The 20,518-nt window shown below is 39.9% G+C and overlaps 2 protein-coding genes across 2 annotated transcripts in view; both read left to right on the top strand.

Annotated features, from left to right (window-relative positions):
* Nucleotides 1-20,518, top strand: part of BORCS6 (BLOC-1 related complex subunit 6) — a 179,345-nt gene that overhangs the window by 137,464 nt on the left and 21,363 nt on the right. The gene's annotated exons all lie outside the window — the stretch shown is intronic.
* LOC145983833 (uncharacterized) lies at nucleotides 14,340-14,867 on the top strand. Its single transcript, XM_083116878.1, has one exon. It carries the CDS (start codon nucleotides 14,340-14,342, stop codon nucleotides 14,865-14,867), a length of 528 nt encoding a protein of 175 aa, XP_082973004.1.

Raw genomic sequence — 20,518 nt, 5'->3', positions numbered from 1 at the left:
GCTTCCAATCCAACGAAACTCACCGTCACTTTACCTGCCTTTTCCCCTTCCGTGACAGAAATAGTGCTTCATTATTACAGTTGGCAACACTAGTTACTAGCTAGCCAATGAACATGCACTGCATAAAAGAAGCAACCACTACGCCGTGCTATATTGCCACATCAGCGTCCCTACCGAACGGTGGGAACCGCGAGCTGGAGCGCTAGTCAATTGTTTTCAATGATGTTTGCGCGAGTGTGTCCAGGAATGGAATGACAATGTGGCAACAATAGCGAAGGTTTTCGAGCAGGGTAGAACACATGATGCTAAGGGAGAGGGAGACGAAACGAAAATTCGTTTCTACGCAACGGCAAATTTACGTGTGTGGCACTCTACATCGCATCGCGTGCCATCGCGTCGCATGGAATTGCAGTTACATCACGAAAGAACACATGAAGATACGACATGTGCAAAGTTTACAATTTAGAAAACACTTAAATATTCTTACATACATGGATTATGAAGTATGTATTTAAGCAGTGCCATTCTTTTGTACCTAAAAACGGTTAAAACAAAATATAATTCGTCTCTGTTAAATAGTTATTGTCTTTTAAAAATGTGAAGTTTTTGAAATATTTTTCCGAGTTTTGGTGTTCTTTGTCCTCTCTGACTGGAAACAAGTTTCAGATTTCCAAAATGGCGACAGGAAGTGGGTCTACAGCCTACTGACTTAGCCAAAATCTGTTTACGAATTTACAATATATACTCGGATATGAGTAAAAGTCTCAATACAACCTATGCTCGGAAATCCAAAATGGCGACAGGAAGTGAGACTACAGCCTAAGCAAAAAGACTTAGCCAAAATCTGTTTGCGAATTTATAATATACACCTATATGTGAGTAAAAGTCTCAATACAACCTATGCTCAGAAATCCAAAATGGCGACAGGAAGTGGGTCTACAGCCTAAGCGGTAAGACTTAGCCAAAATCTGTTTGCGAAATTTTAATGTACACCTATAAGTGAGTAAATGTCTCAATACAACCTATGCTCGGAAATCCAAAATGGCGACAGGAAGTGGGTCTATCTCGGAAACCGTTGGTCGTAGAGAGTTCGGGTTTTCTATATTTGCATTGTCTTGGTGTCCAAGTTTGGTATTTCTAAGTTCAAAAAGGAGGGGTTTGGTCCAACTGTCGAAACTATGGATTTGTTGATGACAATGCAGTTTGACTCAAGGTTTCCATGATAGCCTGCTTCCTGAACCCCAACACATTCATAGGCATGGTTATTTTTTATGCGCGAGAGTTGATACACCACGACAATAAGTTGCCAATGTTGTGAATGGGGATTTTCACCAAATGCTATATATCCGAGAAATTAGCCACATCACCGTAAGGTAAGATGTTATCCATTTAGGATAGATTAGGTCGTAATCGAGTACGATGTTAGTTTAGATTAAGGTGTGAAAGAGTAACATGAGTCGGTAACACTGCGAGCCTCACCGAGCCCCATTTTCGAAACAGCGTAAAAGGCTACAATAATCTGGCAATACTGTTAAATATACATCGTAAAATACTATGAGTTGGCTACACTGTAAAATATACATCGTAAAAAGCTACAAGTTAGCAACACTGCGAGCCCCACTGAGCCCATTTTCGGTTTGTGAATCGGCTTTATGCCACCCTACTGCAAGTATTAAAAAATATATCCAAGTCATATAATAATGACAATTAAAATATTCTTGCATTCTTACAACTTAAGAGTTTCTGTGTACATTCAACCTGGATAATGGGGCGTAAAAGGGTGTTCTTGTGCTTGCTTAAAAAGGTGTTAGATGAAAATGTAGTTTTTCCTAACATGTAGTTTTTCCTAACAGTTCTGAACACAGCCAATCTTGCCTTACTAATTACCGCAAGAATATTATATAATTAAAGACTCTCCTATATTTTAACGTATTGCGACCAAAATGCCTTGAAGTGATATAATCCTTATTTCGATATTCAATATTGCTTTAAAACGTAGCCATTTCACTATTTGCATTCAAAATTGAACTACAATATTCTAATACGAATTGGCGTAACATATATTCTAGTTGTGCAATAAAGGCTATATGTGCAATAAGGGCTTCCTCGATCGTGTAGTGGTATCATCGTCGCCTTGTAATCAAGGGGTCCCCGGGTTCGATACGAGGAGGAGATACATAGTGGTTCGGATCCCATTGTAAACTGTAGGTCCAGTTACAATTAGCCTTCCATTGCGTAAAGTGAACTTAAAAACATACTCAACAACAACAATATCTAATAATTATGCAATACTAGTAATCATGTTGCCTTAAGTGTAGATTTTTTTACGAGAAATGTAAATTATCTTTACTTTCCGTATTCACAACATAAAGGCCTCACAGCATAATAGTTCACACAGGGCCTCTTGCGTTTCCTAACGGCAGCCCTACCTATGAATATACGTAGGACTACATATGTACAGTCTAGGACACTAGTGAATTGTAACAATCTCATTGTATTTCAATAAGAGAACCTAGATGGGGCAGATGGGAGATACACAAGAATATTGATTTATTGATTTGATTATACTTCTCCTTTTTTTGCCACTTTTGGCTAATCGCGAAGACGAGGATGAATGATGATAAGGTACGATGAATGAAGGGACAATCACAAGCACATATGGACGACACAACACCAGCCCTATAGAGGATTATACTGGCTGTGAATCCAGACGCCAGAGCCTCGCTAGTCTGTAAAATGCAGACCAGGGTGTTTTAGGTGGAAGGGATGTTGACATTTGGGTGCCTCTAGAAAGGAATACCCTTTACACCCTACAAGAATATTAACAAGTTCGAAAGGTAATTCAGAATGGTAATGGTGATGGTAATGGTATATACGGATAGTGAATTTAAAAAGAAAAAAAAACTGGAGGGGTACAGGGTTAGACACTTATCTGTGGTCCGTGGCAGTGTTGAATCCAGCTACTTTCCTCCGGGGGGAAGGGGATCAAACTTCACGGGTGGCAATGTAATCAAATCATACTACCGTGCGTCCATTTCGATCTTCAGCCGAGAGATCGGGAGAAGCGTGGCGGGCGGCGCTCACGGAGATACCGACATTTGCGGCCTGTAATGCCCGTTTATTTTTATGGACATATGCAGACATTTATATAAATATTGCAAAACTAGCACTAACCTGTGTTATAAGAGTTGTTCAAAGTGATGTCCACCTACATTCACACATTCCTGGCATCGTTTGATGAAATTTTGATTCACACGCAAAAGTTCTTCTTCCGTAATTCTTCCAAGTCTGCCCTTATATTGTCTTTTAGTTCGTCGATGCTATGAGGGTTATTTCGGTAGACTCTATTTTTTAAGGTTCCCCACAAATAATAGTCACATACGGTAAGATCTGGCGAACGTGAAGGCCATAAACCTCTAGAAATTATTCTGTCATCAAACACCTCCCTTATAGCGTCCAAAGAATCAGCGGCGGTATGGGCTGTGGCCGAATCTTGTTGAAAATACCAATATTGTCTCTCATTATCTGATAACAACTGAAAAAACGGCGCGAGTATTTGTGTGCGGTACCTCTCTGAATTTATTGTGTCTTCAAAAAATATAGGCCCTATTATTCTTTTGGCACTTACAGCACACCACACACCAATTTTTGCATCGTGTAACGGAACTTCGTGTATTATTCGGGGATTTTCAGTGCTCCAGTATCTATTGTTCTGTGAACAAACATGACCACGCAAGTGAAACCATGCCTCATCCGAAAAAATTATTAACTGTGGATCAACAATACCATCTACAATATTCTGCAAAACCCAATTACAGAAATTTACTCTACTTACGTTGTCAGGGGGCCGTAATTCTTGCACTATAGAAACTCTGTACGGTTTTAATTTTAGTAGCTTAGTGGCTGTATGTGCTGATGATTTTGACACGCCCATCTCCTGTGAAACACGGCGTAGAGGTTTGTTTGGAGAACGTTCTAACGCTGCACCAATTTCATCGAGTTTTGCTTCGGTTAGAATCCGTCGTTTTTGCTTAGGTGTTTTAAAATTTAACGATCCAGTTTCTCGTAATTTAAGGACAAGATGTCTAACCGTATCTCTATGTGGAGGTGAAACGCCTGGGAATTTCTGTACAAATTGCCTACACACGTCTCGACAAGAGTCTGTTTTCACGTAAGTGTCATACATAAAAATTCTTTGTTCTAACGTGAACCTTGCGGCTGGCATTCCAATCGTCTGACTGACACAACACACATACACACTGCAATAACACAAACAAGTAACGGCAAGTAACCAAGAACACGCACAGTACGAAATTAACACGCTCTTGGTTTACATCTGCCTGCCACTATATTCACAGCTCTGTAGTCGCGAAGGAACAAAAAACTTGAGCTAGGAGATTTCGGATTGCAAGGAAGCTCACGAAAACAATTAGCTTTTAACGGTTCGTCTGCAGCGTAATCTTGATACAGTGTTGGACATTCGAAACCTCCAAACGATCCCCATCGACACAAAACTCTTTCAAGGATATAAACTTAAGCAGGACGTTACTGGTCAAAACTATGATTAAAGTGTTTTACAGAGTATTATCTGTGGCTCTTAACATCATTTCTAAAGCGTATTTATTTGTGTATATAAGGGGTGGAACTTGGAAGAATTACAGAAGAACTTTTGCGTGTTACAACACAGGTTAGTGCTCGTTTTGCAAGATGTCCATAAAAATAAGCGGGCATTACAGGCCTCAAATGTCGGCATCTCCGTCAGCGCCGCCCGCCACGTTTCTCCCGATCTCTCGGCTGAAGATCGAAATGGACGCACTGTACTAAGAAAATAATACTAATATTTTAAAATTGTCCCTTACCTCTGATATGTAATTAAATTATTTTGACTCTTTATGTTTATTTAGTAATATTTTTTAAAATTATTTTTACTTTTAATTATAAAGAGGACTGGATCAGTGCTTATTATTAAGAAAATGCCAGATAAAGTACGTTCTATGTTTAATTAAATCGAATGATAGAAAGGCCTGCCAGGTTATTGAAATTTCCGGGGGGACTTTTTTAATTTCAGGAGAGGAACCCCCAGGCCACCCCACGAATTCATCACAAGTTCGAGGCCACCTTGGGTCCTTTAGCGTCGCTACTCATAGATACGATAGGACTTAACTAGGAAAAGCACATAAAACTAACTAGGAAAAGCACATAAAACTAAAATATATCAAAAAAGAAAAAAAAGGATCATGTTACAGTTAATTTGCGGAAGCAAGGTTTCCAGTTTCCATTCTCGTTATCTCCTTCAGCAGGGCTACTTTACTCTTATATTATCTGAATGGGGCCTTGTCGCATTGACGCTGTTCTGCATGATTCGGTCGTAACCGCACGGTGTATGATTCACACAAAAATATTCATCTGGCGTGCACTTTCATTGTAGTCACCTGAATTATCATTAAATGGCTTAAAGGCTTTACATCACTTCAGGATGTGACGCATAGAATCACCATGGCAACTGATACGTAAGGTTTAAATTAAAATACGCGCTAAACACAGCATTGTGTTGGACATAACCAGGAGGTAATATTTTAGAAAGGATATCTCACTCGAATATGAGTTTCGCAGTAGCGCAGATACAGCGTTAAGCTATAATTTGATATTCATGAATAATTTCAAAATACAAGACAACAACCAACCTCGGTAATATTGGGGTGCTTCCTCTAATTTCTTGTGAATAAGTAACTTTCCTAATTTTTTTTGTTGTTATTTTACGTTGCATTTCTTCCACTTTTGGTTAATCGAGCAGGATTATTGATGATTAAATGAAATAAAGGGACACTCGATTGATTGATTGAATTTGGTTATTTTACGTTGCTTTTCTGCTACTTTCGGCTAATCGCGACGATGAGGATGATTTGATGAAGGGACACTCAGAAAGAACACCCATGGCCAGGCCGTGATTCGAACCCAACCCTTTGCGTCGTAGTGCGCTGTGCTAACCACTCCGCCACGGAGATAGGCGAAGAAACACTCGAGCCCAGGCAAGGACTCGAGACCTGGGACCTTGGTATCGGGATCGAAACTCGACCACCTTTTTATGAATATGTCATAATTAAACCCATAAATCGTCTGTAATGCATAAAATGTTGATTTGGTGTTTTAAGTCCACTTTATGCACAGTAAGGCTAATCGGAAGTGGACCTACAGTTTAAAGTGGGATCCGAACCACTTGTGCCTTTAACGGGTATCGAACCCGGGCCCCCTGTAGCTAATGCATAAAATGCGTAACATTTTATCGTTCTTCTTTCAATTCGAAAAATACCCACAGAAACCATCTAAAATTATTGCAAGCAACTCCACAGCTGCTTTTTATCCATGTTTCTCTTTACTTCGTACAAAAACTTTGTTACACCTTAGTAACGTTTTCCCCATATTGAACGTTTATGTAGAATATGATTTTCTTGTTTAGTGTTTCAAAAATATCCACATAGACAAAGTTAATACCCAGTGCAAGGTACATTTCTGCATCGCCTTTTGGTACAAAAGTTTACGTTCAAACTCTTGGTTGCGTGACTTTGCTAACACCCTGTATTTCAAATTCTACACAGGTATTGGTGGAACCATAAAGCATATATAGGGAGCATAATATACTATTTACAGGTTACGCTTTAAATATTTTAGTGAATGTTTTGGCCGGTTTAACGTATATTTTGGCATTTTTAGTGTATATAACCTGGATGTATAAAAAATCGACTTCTTAGGTAGTGTTCCTGTTCGTTTAATTATTTAGATATTTCATTATATTTACATTTTCAATATGAACTAAATTGTTAATACTCTTAAACAGCAGCCTACATATTATAGAATTGGTATAAGCTTTCCCTGTACATGGAGATTAGGCTTACCAACTTTAAAGAATAACATTCTGGGAGATTTCTTTACATCCTTCAAACCCTTTAAATTAAAATGTTCTGTAAAACTAACCTCAAATTTTAAGTTACAGTCATAGAATCCCTATGAACTTGAAACTGGACTCCGGACTGACCATGACAACACGATCACTGAAACGCACTTAATCCCATACTACGAATTAAATCTATATAATGAAGCAAACTTGGGTCAATGGAAATAAAGACGTCTCTACAGCTCTTTCTCCGTTTCTCTAGCCCATTCTTTCTTTCTTTCTTTTATCATTCTTAGTGTGGTTGTCTCCATCTTTCTTTCTTTTTCTGTCTGTTGCATTCTCTTCTCCGTTTATCTACCTCCTTCTTTCTCTCTCTCTTTCTATCACCATTCACTCTTTCTTTCTACTCTATCGCTTCTCTCTTTCTTTATGATTATTTCTTCCTCTGTATCTGTATTTGTATCTCCCTTATCTCTCTTTCTTTATCTTAATTATCTTCTTTCTCTCTATCTTATTTTTTCCTTCTACACTTCTAGGGAAACGTACTTTTAACTTTCTATTTCTCCCTCTTCCAACTTATTTACTTAAACAGTGATTCATATTTCACGAGTCTTCAAAATAATACTGAGAAATTAAATTGCAATAACAAGTGTATTCGCTTGGCAAATGCATTCAAAAATAAAATAAGATAAAAAAATATATATATAATACTAAATCTCATCATTCCGGGAGATAATAACGTTTGTCCGGGAGAGAGTTCGATTCCGGGAGACTCCCGGCCATTCCGAGAGGGCTGGCAAGCCTAGTAGAGATGCATTATTGCCGCCAGAGGTCTTAGCAAAGTTGTCTATGTTGTCTTCATTTTTTCCTGCCTTGTGGTTCTTGTTTTTACTTTTTGTATTCGTTAATTATTCTTTGTCGTGTCTTTAGGTTCAATTGTTCTGACAGAAATATCCTCCTGCACAAGATCTTTACACAAATTCGGATTATCTTCTTATGGCCATAGTTTCGTGGTTAAACACCTCACGAAATATCGTAATATCAAATAATTTCGTGACTATCGTAAGGTCTAAATTAAAATTTACGGAGATCGTGAATTTGGGTTTTGTAACCACGAAATGGCCGGGCGTATCCCGGACAAACTTTGTTATCTCCTTGATGATGAGATTTAGTATAGTTATATTTATTTTTATCTTTTCATTTTATTTATTTTTGGATGCATTTGCCGAACGAGTTTTTCATTAAGGGGACTCTCCAATATTTTACTTGCGGGGGGGGGGGCACAAAAAACTGTGCTACGCCACTAATCGCAAGATACTTAAAACAACAGAAACTGGGATGTAGGGGTATGTGGGACAGATTTTTTGGGTCGGGAGGGGAATTTTCTTAAATCCCGACATTCGGGACGGGAAAAAAATCTCAATTTCCCGACAAAGTCGGAAAATTTTCGGGACAGAAAATGTTCGAAATGTCTTGAAATCTCGAATTCTACACGTCATTTTTCACCTTAGTTGATTGTTTTTGCATTTCTAGTACAAAAACTAACAATTTCCGATACGTTCCAGACATTTACAATGCAGAAAACGTCGATTTTTAACGACTTTTTAAAATGACCATTCGGTATTTCCCGACTGCTCGGGATCCCGAAAAGTCGGGAAGTCATTTCCCGAAGTCGGGATAGGGACGAGAATTTTATTCCCGATCCCCGGATCCCGGTACCGACTTTTCGGGATATCGCACACCCCTACTGGGATGTATTAAAAACGCAGAATGATGTTGAACAAGAAACGACAGTTATGGAATTATATGTAAAATATTCGATGAATGTGTAATGAAGAACCACAAAAGATAGTATCCGTGTTGGTTTACGAGCAACATTATTAAAAATATAATTAAGCCAAAAGTGTTGTTGAAGATTGTAAATAGTATTGCTTTCCGCTCGTAATTTGTTTTTATTTTACTCCCGCTGGGAGCTTCTTGCAAGAACGCGGAATTCTGGGAGCGTGATATTCGAACACAACGGCATGGTGCATGTCGGCTCGCGGCAGCGGGAAGAACATTTTTCAGCTAGCCTATCGGATGTGGGCTTTTGTGTATCTTATTCAGTGTGCAAACGTATTTAATTACTGTATAATGCCAAGTGAATTAAAGGACTTGTATCATATGCAAATTTGTTGCTGTATCCGTTGTTCCAGCCCTATGGTAAGGTATTCAATATGGCGTCATACCCAGAGATGCTAATTTCTTTCATGGTGTTACCTCGAAGGAATCTACAGACATTTATGGTCCTCCGCATTCCGGATATAGTGACAGTTTGTTTCGTGCCGGTCAGTGATCATCAGTTGTGAGAGTGCTAATTGTGATAGTGTTACAGAACAAACAGTGTTTTTGGTTTGCACGCATACATGTTTTCCGCGCTTTCGTAACCAACATTGTTACAACGCATTTTGCAGTGACCTTGAACTCGGTTGCGATTAAGTAGCATTAATCGTCACGGTACGGTGGAATCAGCTGTTTCGCGAACGCATGGAGCAATAGCTGACCTTGAACTTTTCTTCCGTTCTACGTTTTTCGTCGGAATCTACAATGAAGCTCTGCGGAGAAAAACACAATCAACAATCAACTCCCCGTGAAGTGTGTTAGCTTCGGCAGCGGTGAGTACAAAAGTCTGGTTTCCTATAACATTCCTTTTTCTTCATTGTTTCATAGCCTTTTGCATACTTGTATTTATTTCTGCATTCAGTTGCGTTTCTCAGCAAGCATGGCAAACGTAAGGGCATTGATCAAAGAAAGAAGCTCCCACAAAGGGAAACTTATACGCATTCAATCGTATGTCAGTACTTACGACGAATCCTCAGCTAAAGTACAACAAATAAAACATGGAATATGTAAATACTATCTGGAGTAAACTGGAAAGCGTGCTCGACACAATAGAATCAGAAACAAGCGAGGGTGGACACGACGCGGAAAGGAATGAAATCGAAGAAATGTATTTCGATTTAAAGTCACAGATGCAAACATTAATTGACAACCATGATAAAGCAACATGTGTAGAAAACAAATGTGTATCTAAAACTTCAAATACGCAGGTGAAATTGCCGGCAGTTGCATTACCACATTTTAGCGGTAATTACACGCAGTGGGTGTCTTTCAAGGACACATTCGTGTCGCTTATACACAACAATGTAGATATTTCAAATGTTCAGAAGTTTCAGTATTTGCGCGTATCGTTGAAAGGCGAGGCCTTACATCTAATTCAGAATTTGCCAATGGCAGAAGCAAATTACGCTATTGCTTGGGAGCAACTCAGTGAGCGATACGACAATAAAAGGTTGATTGCAGTCTCACATGTAAATGATATTTTACATATCAATCCAGTTGTAAAGGAGAATTGTCAGGAACTTCGTGCATTTACAAACACTGCAGTTAGCTCTATTTCAGCGCTCAAAATGATAGCTGACGACACGTCGTTAACTGATATAATTTTAGTTCAGCATCTTGTTTCAAATCTCGATCCTGCAACGAGAAGAGCATTTGAACTAGAAAGTAATGATACTGAATTTAGCACATTAGATCAGCTCTTTAGTTTTCTAGAGCACAGATGCCAGGCTCTTGAAAAGATTAATCCAGTTACGAGTGAAGGTAACAAGGTAGCAACAAAATCATCTACAAATATGCACAAACAGTACAGTGCTAAATGTCAACAATCTTCGAAGTCATATGTTACAACAGATTCTTCATTCTGTATGTTTTGTAAAGCAAACAAACATCGCTTATTTTCGTGTGAAGCCTTTAAGAAAGCTTCTATTTCACAAAAGTATAAATTTTTACGTGAAAATCGCGTATGTTTTAACTGTCTTAGCAGCAATAATCACGTTTCGGCACAGTGTAAATATGGAGTGTGCAAGCGATGTAAACAGAAGCATAGTACTTTACTTCACGTAGATGAAGGTACATCCAATGTAAACCACAGGCGCCGTGAGGCTTCATCTGAAGGTCACGTGAACCCATCAATGGTAAATAATACGAGCGATTCTTCACAGCATTCAGATCAAGCACCTGAAGTTTCTTATCGTTCAATTAAGCAGAAAAGTACTTCACAGGTGTTACTTGCTACGGCAATTATTCAAGTACAAGATATAGCGGGCAATTGGGTCAATTGTCGTGCTCTCTTGGACGCGGCGAGTCAGAATAATTTCATTGTTGCAGACGTTGTTCAAAGTAATCGTCTTAGAAAGGTAAAGCATCGAGTTCCCATTCAGGGAATCAACAATTCGTCAGCTGAATCGAGTCATTCAGTAGAGATCCGTCTCAGATCTAATAATAGCAATTTTACGACAAGTATTTCGTGCTCAGTGTTGCCAACCATCACAGGACTAATGCCTTCAGAAAAGGTTGATGCATCTAGTAAATGGAACATTCCAACAGATATTCGTTTAGCAGACCCAACCTTTTGTTCGCCGGGCAAAATACAGATTCTGCTTGTTGCAGAGGTTTTCTTTACCGTCATGAAGCCTGAAAAGAGAACAAAACCAGGAAATTTTCCCATTCTTCAAGACACAGAGTTTGGATGAATTATTGCAGGGAAGATTCCAGCAACATCTTCTAGCAACAGTATTACTAGGTCATTTTTCACGAGAAAGGAAGATTCTCTCAGCTCGCAACTCCCAACAGTTCTGGATCATAGAGGAGTTCCACACGAAACTGCAATCACCAGAAGAAATTGCTTGCGAGCAACATTTTCAGCGAAATGTGACACGAGATGAAAGTGGCCGTTATACGGTCAGGCTGCCATTATGTAAGGATCGTTCAGTGTTAGGTGACTCCTCACACTCTGCCTTAACTCGATTTCACCAATTAGAAACGAGGCTTCAACTTCAACCACAATTAAAGGCTGATTATACAGAATTTATGCAAGAATATTACCAGTTGGGACACATGGAGCCCATATGAAATTTAAATGATGTACAAACAAATGACAGCACAAAATTCTTCATTCCGCATCATTGTGTTTTCAAGGATTCCAGTACAACGAAAATACGTGTTGTTTTTTGATGGGAGTTCGCCATCAACAAGCGGTGAATCAATAAATAGCATACAAATGGTTGGACCTGCCATACAGGAAGATTTGTTTTCCATTGTTCTGAGATTTCGAACTCACAAGGTGGCATTGGTTTGTGATGTAACAAAAATGTATAGAATGATACACATACATCCAGATGACAGGCCACTGCAATACATTCTGTGGAGAAACTCTCCTCAGGAACTCATAACAGTATTTCAATTGAATACGGTCTCGTATGGGCTTACATCAAGTGCCTTTTTAGCAACTAGATGTCTGAAGCAGTTAGCCGAAGATGAAGCAGTTAACTTCCCACACGCATCTCAAGTGTTACAGCGTGATTTTTATGTTGATGATTACGTTGGAGGAAGCAGTAGCGTGCAAGGTGCGTTACAACTTTATCAAGATCTATCAGAACTTCTGAAAAGAGGAGGATTCATCTTACGAAAGTGGTGCTCCAACAGCACTGAAGTACTCAACGCTATTCCAGAATCACTGAGAGAGACTCAAAATCTAATTCATTTTCATACCGAAGGTGTTAAAACTCTAGGAATTTCCTGGAATCCCTCGGCAGACACTTTCATGATTAACATTGGAGCCAAGTCTGTTAACATGATGTCACACAAACCAACCAAACGTCAAGTGGCCAGTGTTATTGCCCAGATATTTGATCCAATTGGACTACTTTCACCAGTAACTGTAATGTATAAGTATTTTTTACAACAGTTGTGGCTTCACAACATAAACTGGGATGATCCACTTCCAGAAATCCTGCACGTTGAATGGGTTCATCTTCATTCTCAGCTACCAGTCATCAGTGAAATGCAAATACTACGTTTCATCCTAACACCTGGTTGTGTCAAGAATATACAAATCCATGGGTCTTCCGATGCATCGGAGAAAAATTATGGCAGTTGCTTGTATGTTCGTTCAGCAAACGAAGAAGGTTACATCGAAGTTCACTTACTGTGCTCAAAATCACGGGTCGCCCCGATCAAGAATACCACTCTTCCTAGATTGGAACTGTGCGCTTCAGTCTTATTGGCCAAATTACTCAACAAGACACTCCCAATTTTGAGACTTAATATTGACAATGTTTATTTGTGGACAGATTTCCAAATAGTTCTGGCATGGCTCAGATCGCCAGCAAGCAGCTGGAAGCTTTTTGTATCCAACAGAGTAGCGCAAATTCAAGAATTTACTCAAACTTATCAATGGAGACATGTTTCGTCCAAGGATAATCCAGCGGATTTAATCTTCCGTGGAGTTAAACCTCAAGATCTTTATCATCATTCGCTATGGTTTCATGGTCCAGCTTGGTTGCAAGAAAATGAAACGTGCTGGCCATCATCATCATTTGACACAAGTCTTAACAACAAAGATGTTCCTGAACAACGAAAGCTTCCTGTAACCACACTGGTGTCTCATCTGCAATCAGAGGCAATAATAAACAATTTTTCTACATTTTTCAAATTGTTAAGGATTGTAGCGCTCTGTAAAAGATTCATTCGCAAGTGTAAAAATGCAAGTAACAAACAATCCGATCCACTTACTTCAATTGACATTGAAGATGCCACTCAAACGTGCGTCGTTATGACACAAATTTCGTTCTTTCATCGAGAGATAAATGATCTCACTGCCAAAGGGCAAGTATCCAACAAAAGTATCCTCAAGGACTTACACCCCTTTCTGGATAATCAGGGAATTCTTCGTGTCGGAGGTAGGCTAGAAAATAGCAACTTCGAATTCAGCAGCAAGCATCAAATCATTTTGCATCCAAAAAGTCACTTCGCTCGTCTACTAATTGCATCAAAGCATGAACGATTGATGCACGCAGCATCCCAATTGTTAATCTCATCCATTCGAGAAAGGTACTGGATACCTAGAATACGACAAGTTATTAAGCAAATCATTCATCAGTGTTTAACTTGTTATCGTTTGAAGGCATCCGCAGCACAACAGCTAATGGGACAGCTCCCATCCATCAGAGTTACACCTAGCAAGCCATTTAATCATGTAGGCATAGACTATGCCGGACCATACGTCATCAAAGTAGGGTCAATCAGGAGTAAAATCACAAATAAATGCTACATCGCTCTTTTTACGTGCCTAACCACGAGAGCAATACATCTTGAGCTAGTAACAGACCTTACTTCTGAAGCTTTCATAGCAGCAAGGCGAGGCAAGTGTTCCACCATTATCAGCGATAATGCCACAACATTTCAAGGAGCGAAGAACGAACTTCAGAAACTTCAATTGCTATTTCAATCGCAAGGATTCAGTGAAGACATTCCAAGGTATGCAGCACAAGAAAACTTTCAGTGGAAAAACTCACCTCCACGTAGCCCATCATTCGGTGGTGTCTGGGAAAGCGCCATAAAATCCATGAAGTACCATCTTCGTAGAGTCGCCAAGAATGCTGTTCTGACATACGAAGAGCTGTCAACTCTTTTGTGCCAAATCGAAGCTTGCTTAAACTCTCCACCTCTTACATCCTTACCTGACTATCATGAAGAATTTAATTACCTCACTCCAGGCCACTTTCTTATTGGTGGTCCACTAACTTCCTTTCCTCAACCAGATTTAAGTGATCTCAAGGAAAATAGACTTTCCAGGTGGCAACGAGTTCAACAGTTTCAACAAAGGATTTGGAGAAACTGGTCCCGAGATTATCTTCATGGTATGCAACAGCGTCAGAAGTGGACAACCACGCAGCCCAACCTGCAACCAGGACTACTTTTGCTTCTGAAAGAAGACAACCTACCTCCATTATCCTGGAAAATGGGCATTATAAAAGAAGTGTTTCCAGGGAAAGAAAATTTAGTTGGTGTAGCCGTGGTTCGCACCAAGGATGGAGTGTGCCGAAGGGCTCTCAGTAAGATTGTGCCTCTTCCAGATGGGAAGATCAATTGAACTTTCATGATTTAGTTTGGATGCTGGGCATTCCAACGGGGGGGGGGGGGGGGAGAATGTTTAAGATTGTAAATAGTATTGCTTTCCGCTCGTAATTTGTTTTTATTTTACTCCCGCTGGGAGCTTCTTGCAAGAACGCGGAATTCTGGGAGCGTGATATTCGAACACAACGGCATGGTGCATGTCGGCTCGCGGCAGCGGGAAGAACATTTTTCAGCTAGCCTATCGGATGTGGGCTTTTGTGTATCTTATTCAGTGTGCAAACGTATTTAATTACTGTATAATGCCAAGTGAGTTAAAGGACTTGTATCATATGCAAATTTGTTGCTGTATCCGTTGTTCCAGCCCTATGGTAAGGTATTCAATATGGCGTCATACCCAGAGATGCTAATTTCTTTCATGGTGTTACCTGGAAGGAATCTACAGACAAGTGTTCTCAGACCTAAATTCTGTAGTCGAAACTGTTGGTCGGCGTTTTCAGTCGGTACGATGACATGAAGCGCAAGATCGGAAAGCCTGGAGGTTGCAGTGAAAAACCTGCCTAGAGAACGATGACTGCATGAAAGAAATGTATGGACCGTGTTAAAAATGTAAACATAAACATTGGTGAGGTCTTGCCCGGTCCCCCCGGAACTTCCGGTTTAGGCCAGTCCCCGTTGTTGCCAGTGCAGATTCACCGGCATACGAAGTAAGAAATGGGCGCTTGTTTTCATCAGTTGTGCGACGATAGTCAAGAAAGGTATTTTTTAAAGTTCTACTATGAAGGAGTTGGCGTCTAGAATCCGTCGGATGATCAACTGCAGAGCAGATTATTAAAATATGACGTGTCTTTGTGGCCGCCAGTTGTATAGCATACTACATACTCATACAAGTATCTCATGTACACGCACGACGAACTCAAAACGTACGAAAGTTTAGTTTAGATATACTCAATTATTTTGTAAATGGAAAAGTGAGGGATAAAACTAGTGACATTATTATATTATAAAGTATGCCTATGATATGGCATACCACTTTAACTTGCACGAATTTACATCAAACAACAAAGGCGTTTTCAGACTGAAGCGACAAGCGATATCGGGATTTCGCACAGTAGCATTCGATCTAAAGCAAACCATTCACCAGTCACGCTTGCGCAAATAACAGGCAAGACAATGCACGGTATTCATAAAACAGCCCAGTCCGAGCGACATGAAAGCGATACCTGCAATTTGTCGTGTCGCTTTAATTCGGAAGGTGTTTTTTTTAATATATATATATATATATATATATATATATATATATATATATATATATATGTTGGTTTCCAAGAGACACGTATCGCTGCGGTCTGAGAGCTTTCTTTCGAACCAATTCACCACGAGGAAATGCCCGTGTCGCTTGGACTGGACTGTTTTCTCAGAACCATGCATCGTGTCGCCTCGGTCTGTTGTACTCCTATGCGAGGTGAATTGTTTCCTATAGAGTAAAGGGGCCGTTGCTTGTCGCTTCGGTGTGTAATCTCCGTGCCACTTAAAAGTGAATCCTCAGTGATCAATGAAATTTTTGGAACCGAAGCGACACGACAAGTTGCACGTGTCGCTCAGATTCCCAATGGCGTGTATTGTGCCGCCTGAGACTTGTTTTCCCATGAGCGGTAAATGCTTATTTATAGACTAAATGGGCCTGTGTCGCTTGTCACTACTGTATGAACCACTGCTGTCGCGTGTCGCTTCAGTTTGAAATCTCACTAAGAGGCGTGCTTTTCACCACAACACAATACGCAGATAAAAGATCAACATGCTTGTAACAAAATGCAAGTCGTACAAATCCTTTCTTCGTTCGCCTTGTATCCACAGGTTTCGTCTAAGTCCTTAGGAAACCTACGAAGTAATACTTGACTCAATAAATTTGTTCCCAATCAAACTGTGCAACCATATGATACACAGCTGACACCGTATTTCCTTGTAAAATAAACTCCTCTTTACCCTTTCATATTAACGTCCATAGCATCGTAAGCGAACCAGATGTTCGAGGGAAAACAGACGAATGCGCATGCTCCGCAGTAGCTCCGCCTTTAACACCGTCTATATGAATATGTATGCAATTTATAAAAAGTTATTTTTATATTTTCTTACTTACATTTTGCTTAATTAATTTTGAAACACCCATCAACAAACATTAGGATATATCAACATTCGAATATATTCCATAAATACAATATTGCATCTGCTTCATTACTATGCTCATGCAAGGTGTAAGAGCAATACAAAACGTTATTATACCCAGTATAGGGGCTATCCACGAGTAAACAAAAACATATCGAACGGCACAATCGATTGTGGAACTGTAGCACAACAACTTCCGGTTCACGGCGGCCGGGTAATTCAAGCGCGTATTTGTGGCTTTTCTTCTCGTCTTGTATATCGGATGAAATGTATCATATAAAAGCACTTAACGACGAGGAGAAGAAGAGATATCTGGGCAAAGTAGAGACCTTTTCATATCAATTGGATGAGCAACTAGGAAGTAATACGGCATTATTCCAGGATGAGATCCATTTGCTGACCGTCGTTGCCAGGCACGTATCCAGTGGGGGGGCTTAGGGGGCTCGAGCCCCCCCGAAAGTTTTAGGTTTACACTAGATAAAATGAGGTTTTTGGTTTCTTGTGGTGTGAAATAAAATAATGTGACAATAATTTAAGGAGAGAAATAATTATCGAGGCAAGACGCGAATGTTCCGTAACCTATTATTGATAATAGCACGTATCCAAGATGGGGCACAGGGGGCTCGATCCTCTCCCCAGGAAATTTTTCAGTTTACGTTAGATAAAATTAGGTTTTTGGCTTCTTGAATAATCTGAAAATAATTTAAGGAGAGAAATAATTATCGAGGCAAAACTGAGAATATTTTATACCCCTGTTATTTTTAATAGCACGTATCCAAGGTGGGGATGAGGTGGCTCGAACCCCCCCCCCCTCCTCAGGAAATTTTTCAATTTACACTAGATAAAATTAGATTTTTGGCATCTTGAATAATGTGAAGATAATAAATTTATAAATCTGAGAGAAATAATTATCGAGACAAGACGAAGAGTGTTCTATAACCCTATTATTGTCAATAGCACGTATCGAAGGTGGGAATCAGGAGGCTCGAGCCCCCCTTCAGGAAATGTTTCTGTTTACACTAGATAAAATTAGGATTTTGGCTTCTTGAATAATGTGACGTTGATTTAAGGAGATAGACAATTATCGAGGCAAGACGGAGAATGTTCTATAATCCTGTTGTTGATAATATTGCACGTAAACTTTTCTTGCTCTTTCGGTGCTATCGCAGCGCACTTGAGCACTATGTAGAGACTTGTCAGCATTTGGAAGCTGCACAACAAAGGTAGCGCCACACGTAGGGCGATTCATTGTAATTTCTAATCTCTGGAAGGCGGGAGAGGGTACGTTCTTGAATGAGAGGAGTCAACTACTGTCAATATTAACGAATCGTTTTATCTGTGGAACGTTCTAGAATATAATGAGGATATAAATACGCGGATTCAATTTTTCGGTTCATCTCTACAAAGAATCGGTTAATGAGATTTCAGAGGTAAGTGTGACAATTCATACAGTCGATTAGTGATCAGTCAGCGTCCTCTGGTTGCTTTATAAGATATAGTGATTCGAAAATGAAGACATTGACGACAGTAGAACTTCCGGGGCCTCAATGTAGTGCTAGTTCGGGTCGAGGGCCGAAGAGATCAAGGCCTCTCTCTCTCTCTAAAGTGAATATTTCTGCAGTACTGGATTTTGGAGTGGTTTATTAAAACAGAGATAAGCTGCATAGATCAACTGAAAATCAAAGTTTTGAGTGATAATTTAGTTTTGCCAGAACTAAATTTCGTATATGCAGTCCGAGAATTTCATGCTATAAAAAATACTTTTGTTTAAGCCTACTGGGTTCAAAATACATTCAAACACTTAACTACCATAAAGAGACAGCCGAAAATTTATGAATGTTGAGAAGAGAAAGCAAGAAGATGTTGCATATGTAGACATTTTAGGCGGAAATCACAGGCACTACCAGGACGAGAATCAGAGCTCTACAAACTGAGTCACCTGGTCATCCTTGACTTCAACTGATTTTTCGTTAAATTGTCTACATAGTACATGTCCTGTATATCAAATCGTAAGGTGTTGCCTGTATAGTGAACAAGCACAAAAAATATAGGAGAGAGAAGAAAACTGAGGAGCATTCCCACCGGTTGAGGATTTTTTAATTCTGTGGTTAACAAGAGCTACTACTTCGAGGTGATAATGACAGTGGCCTAATAAGGGAGATTTCACACAGTGTCGCCTGAGGATTTCACAAGTCGAAATTAGGTTTGTGCGGCCTTTTGTGTCGCTACTGTGTGAATCGTTGCTTTTGATTGGCCCATCCCAATCGACATGTATCGCGTGTCCCTTCGGTCTGAAAACTTCCTAAGTCTTGAAAATCCAAGTCACAAGGATGGAAAATTAGGGCCTTGTTAAGGTTAGTGTGAAGGCAGGCAGACGACAGCACCCTAAAGTATCATATCCAAACCTACAGGAAGAACACATCTTCCTTCAATCTCCAATATGGAATGATAAAAACTTCTGGTGAGTTGATTTTAAAAAATGTGTCCGAGATGAAGAGTGGCGTGCCCAGGATTTTCGGAAGGGAGAGGAGTTACGCATACTATTTTTGGTGGTCAGTCCTGATTTTGCCATTTTTTTCCTGTCTTTGACGTTCTTCTTCTTCTTCTTTTTTTTAAAAAAAGGAATACTGGGTCAAATGGGGTTATGACCTCACCAACCCTCCCTTGGGCACGTCACTGGAGATAAATGAATAAACATTTGATCATACTAGGAGACGAAACATTAGATGTGTTGGGAACGGAAGGGTTTTCATTGTGCATTAATTGTTTCGTGATCCAGCTGTATTCGAGAAGACTTCCTTTGTTTCGTGCCGATATATGACAAGACAGCGGAAGCTCCGCTGTGACAGGCATTTTTGAACACTTGTGAGTGCTAAGGCCTGAATCTGAACAATTTGGTGGGTTTCGGCTTTTATAAGAGCTGCAAACATGGGAGGACAACACGTTAGTGGTGTTTAGGCTCGAATCAGAGATACATATTCGAGATCTGTCTGTGTCCAGTTTGCAGCCCACAATTTAAATCTCGCGTTGTCGAATGGATTGTCCATCCCATGCATGTGTAACAGCTTCGTAAAAACACTGAAAGACACCATAGAAGTTTTTATGCCTGATGAGAAGAAACGGACAAACACACATACTGAGATGGTTCCGGCACACAATGTTAATGCAAGGAAACAGAGGAGTCGAGTGGTAAAAAATGTTCCCATTTCACTTTCTGATTAAAATGACAGCCTTACAGTGGCGACGATTTAAGGGATAGTTGCTCCCCATTTTTTTGCCTTAACATTATGGCCTCTTAATGTTAAGCCTTGTCTACCAAGAGAAAGTAAACTTTCCTTGCACCGTCCTCCCCCCCCCCTGTTTTGTAACCCAATTGCCACCACTGGTCTTAAACATACAATTGTGAGGTTCTTACTATACCCCTTAAAAATGGTGTTGAGCCCCCCCCCCCCGAAAGGAATTCCTGGATACGTGCCTGGTCGTTGCATTTGACGATATTTGTAG

The sequence above is a fragment of the Lepisma saccharinum genome, chromosome 2 (genome assembly GCF_977018435.1).
Source record: "Lepisma saccharinum chromosome 2, izLepSacc3.1, whole genome shotgun sequence".
Taxonomy (NCBI): domain Eukaryota; kingdom Metazoa; phylum Arthropoda; class Insecta; order Zygentoma; family Lepismatidae; genus Lepisma; species Lepisma saccharinum.
The sequence above is the reverse complement of the archived record's forward strand: the minus strand, read 5'-3'. Positions and strand labels throughout refer to the sequence as shown.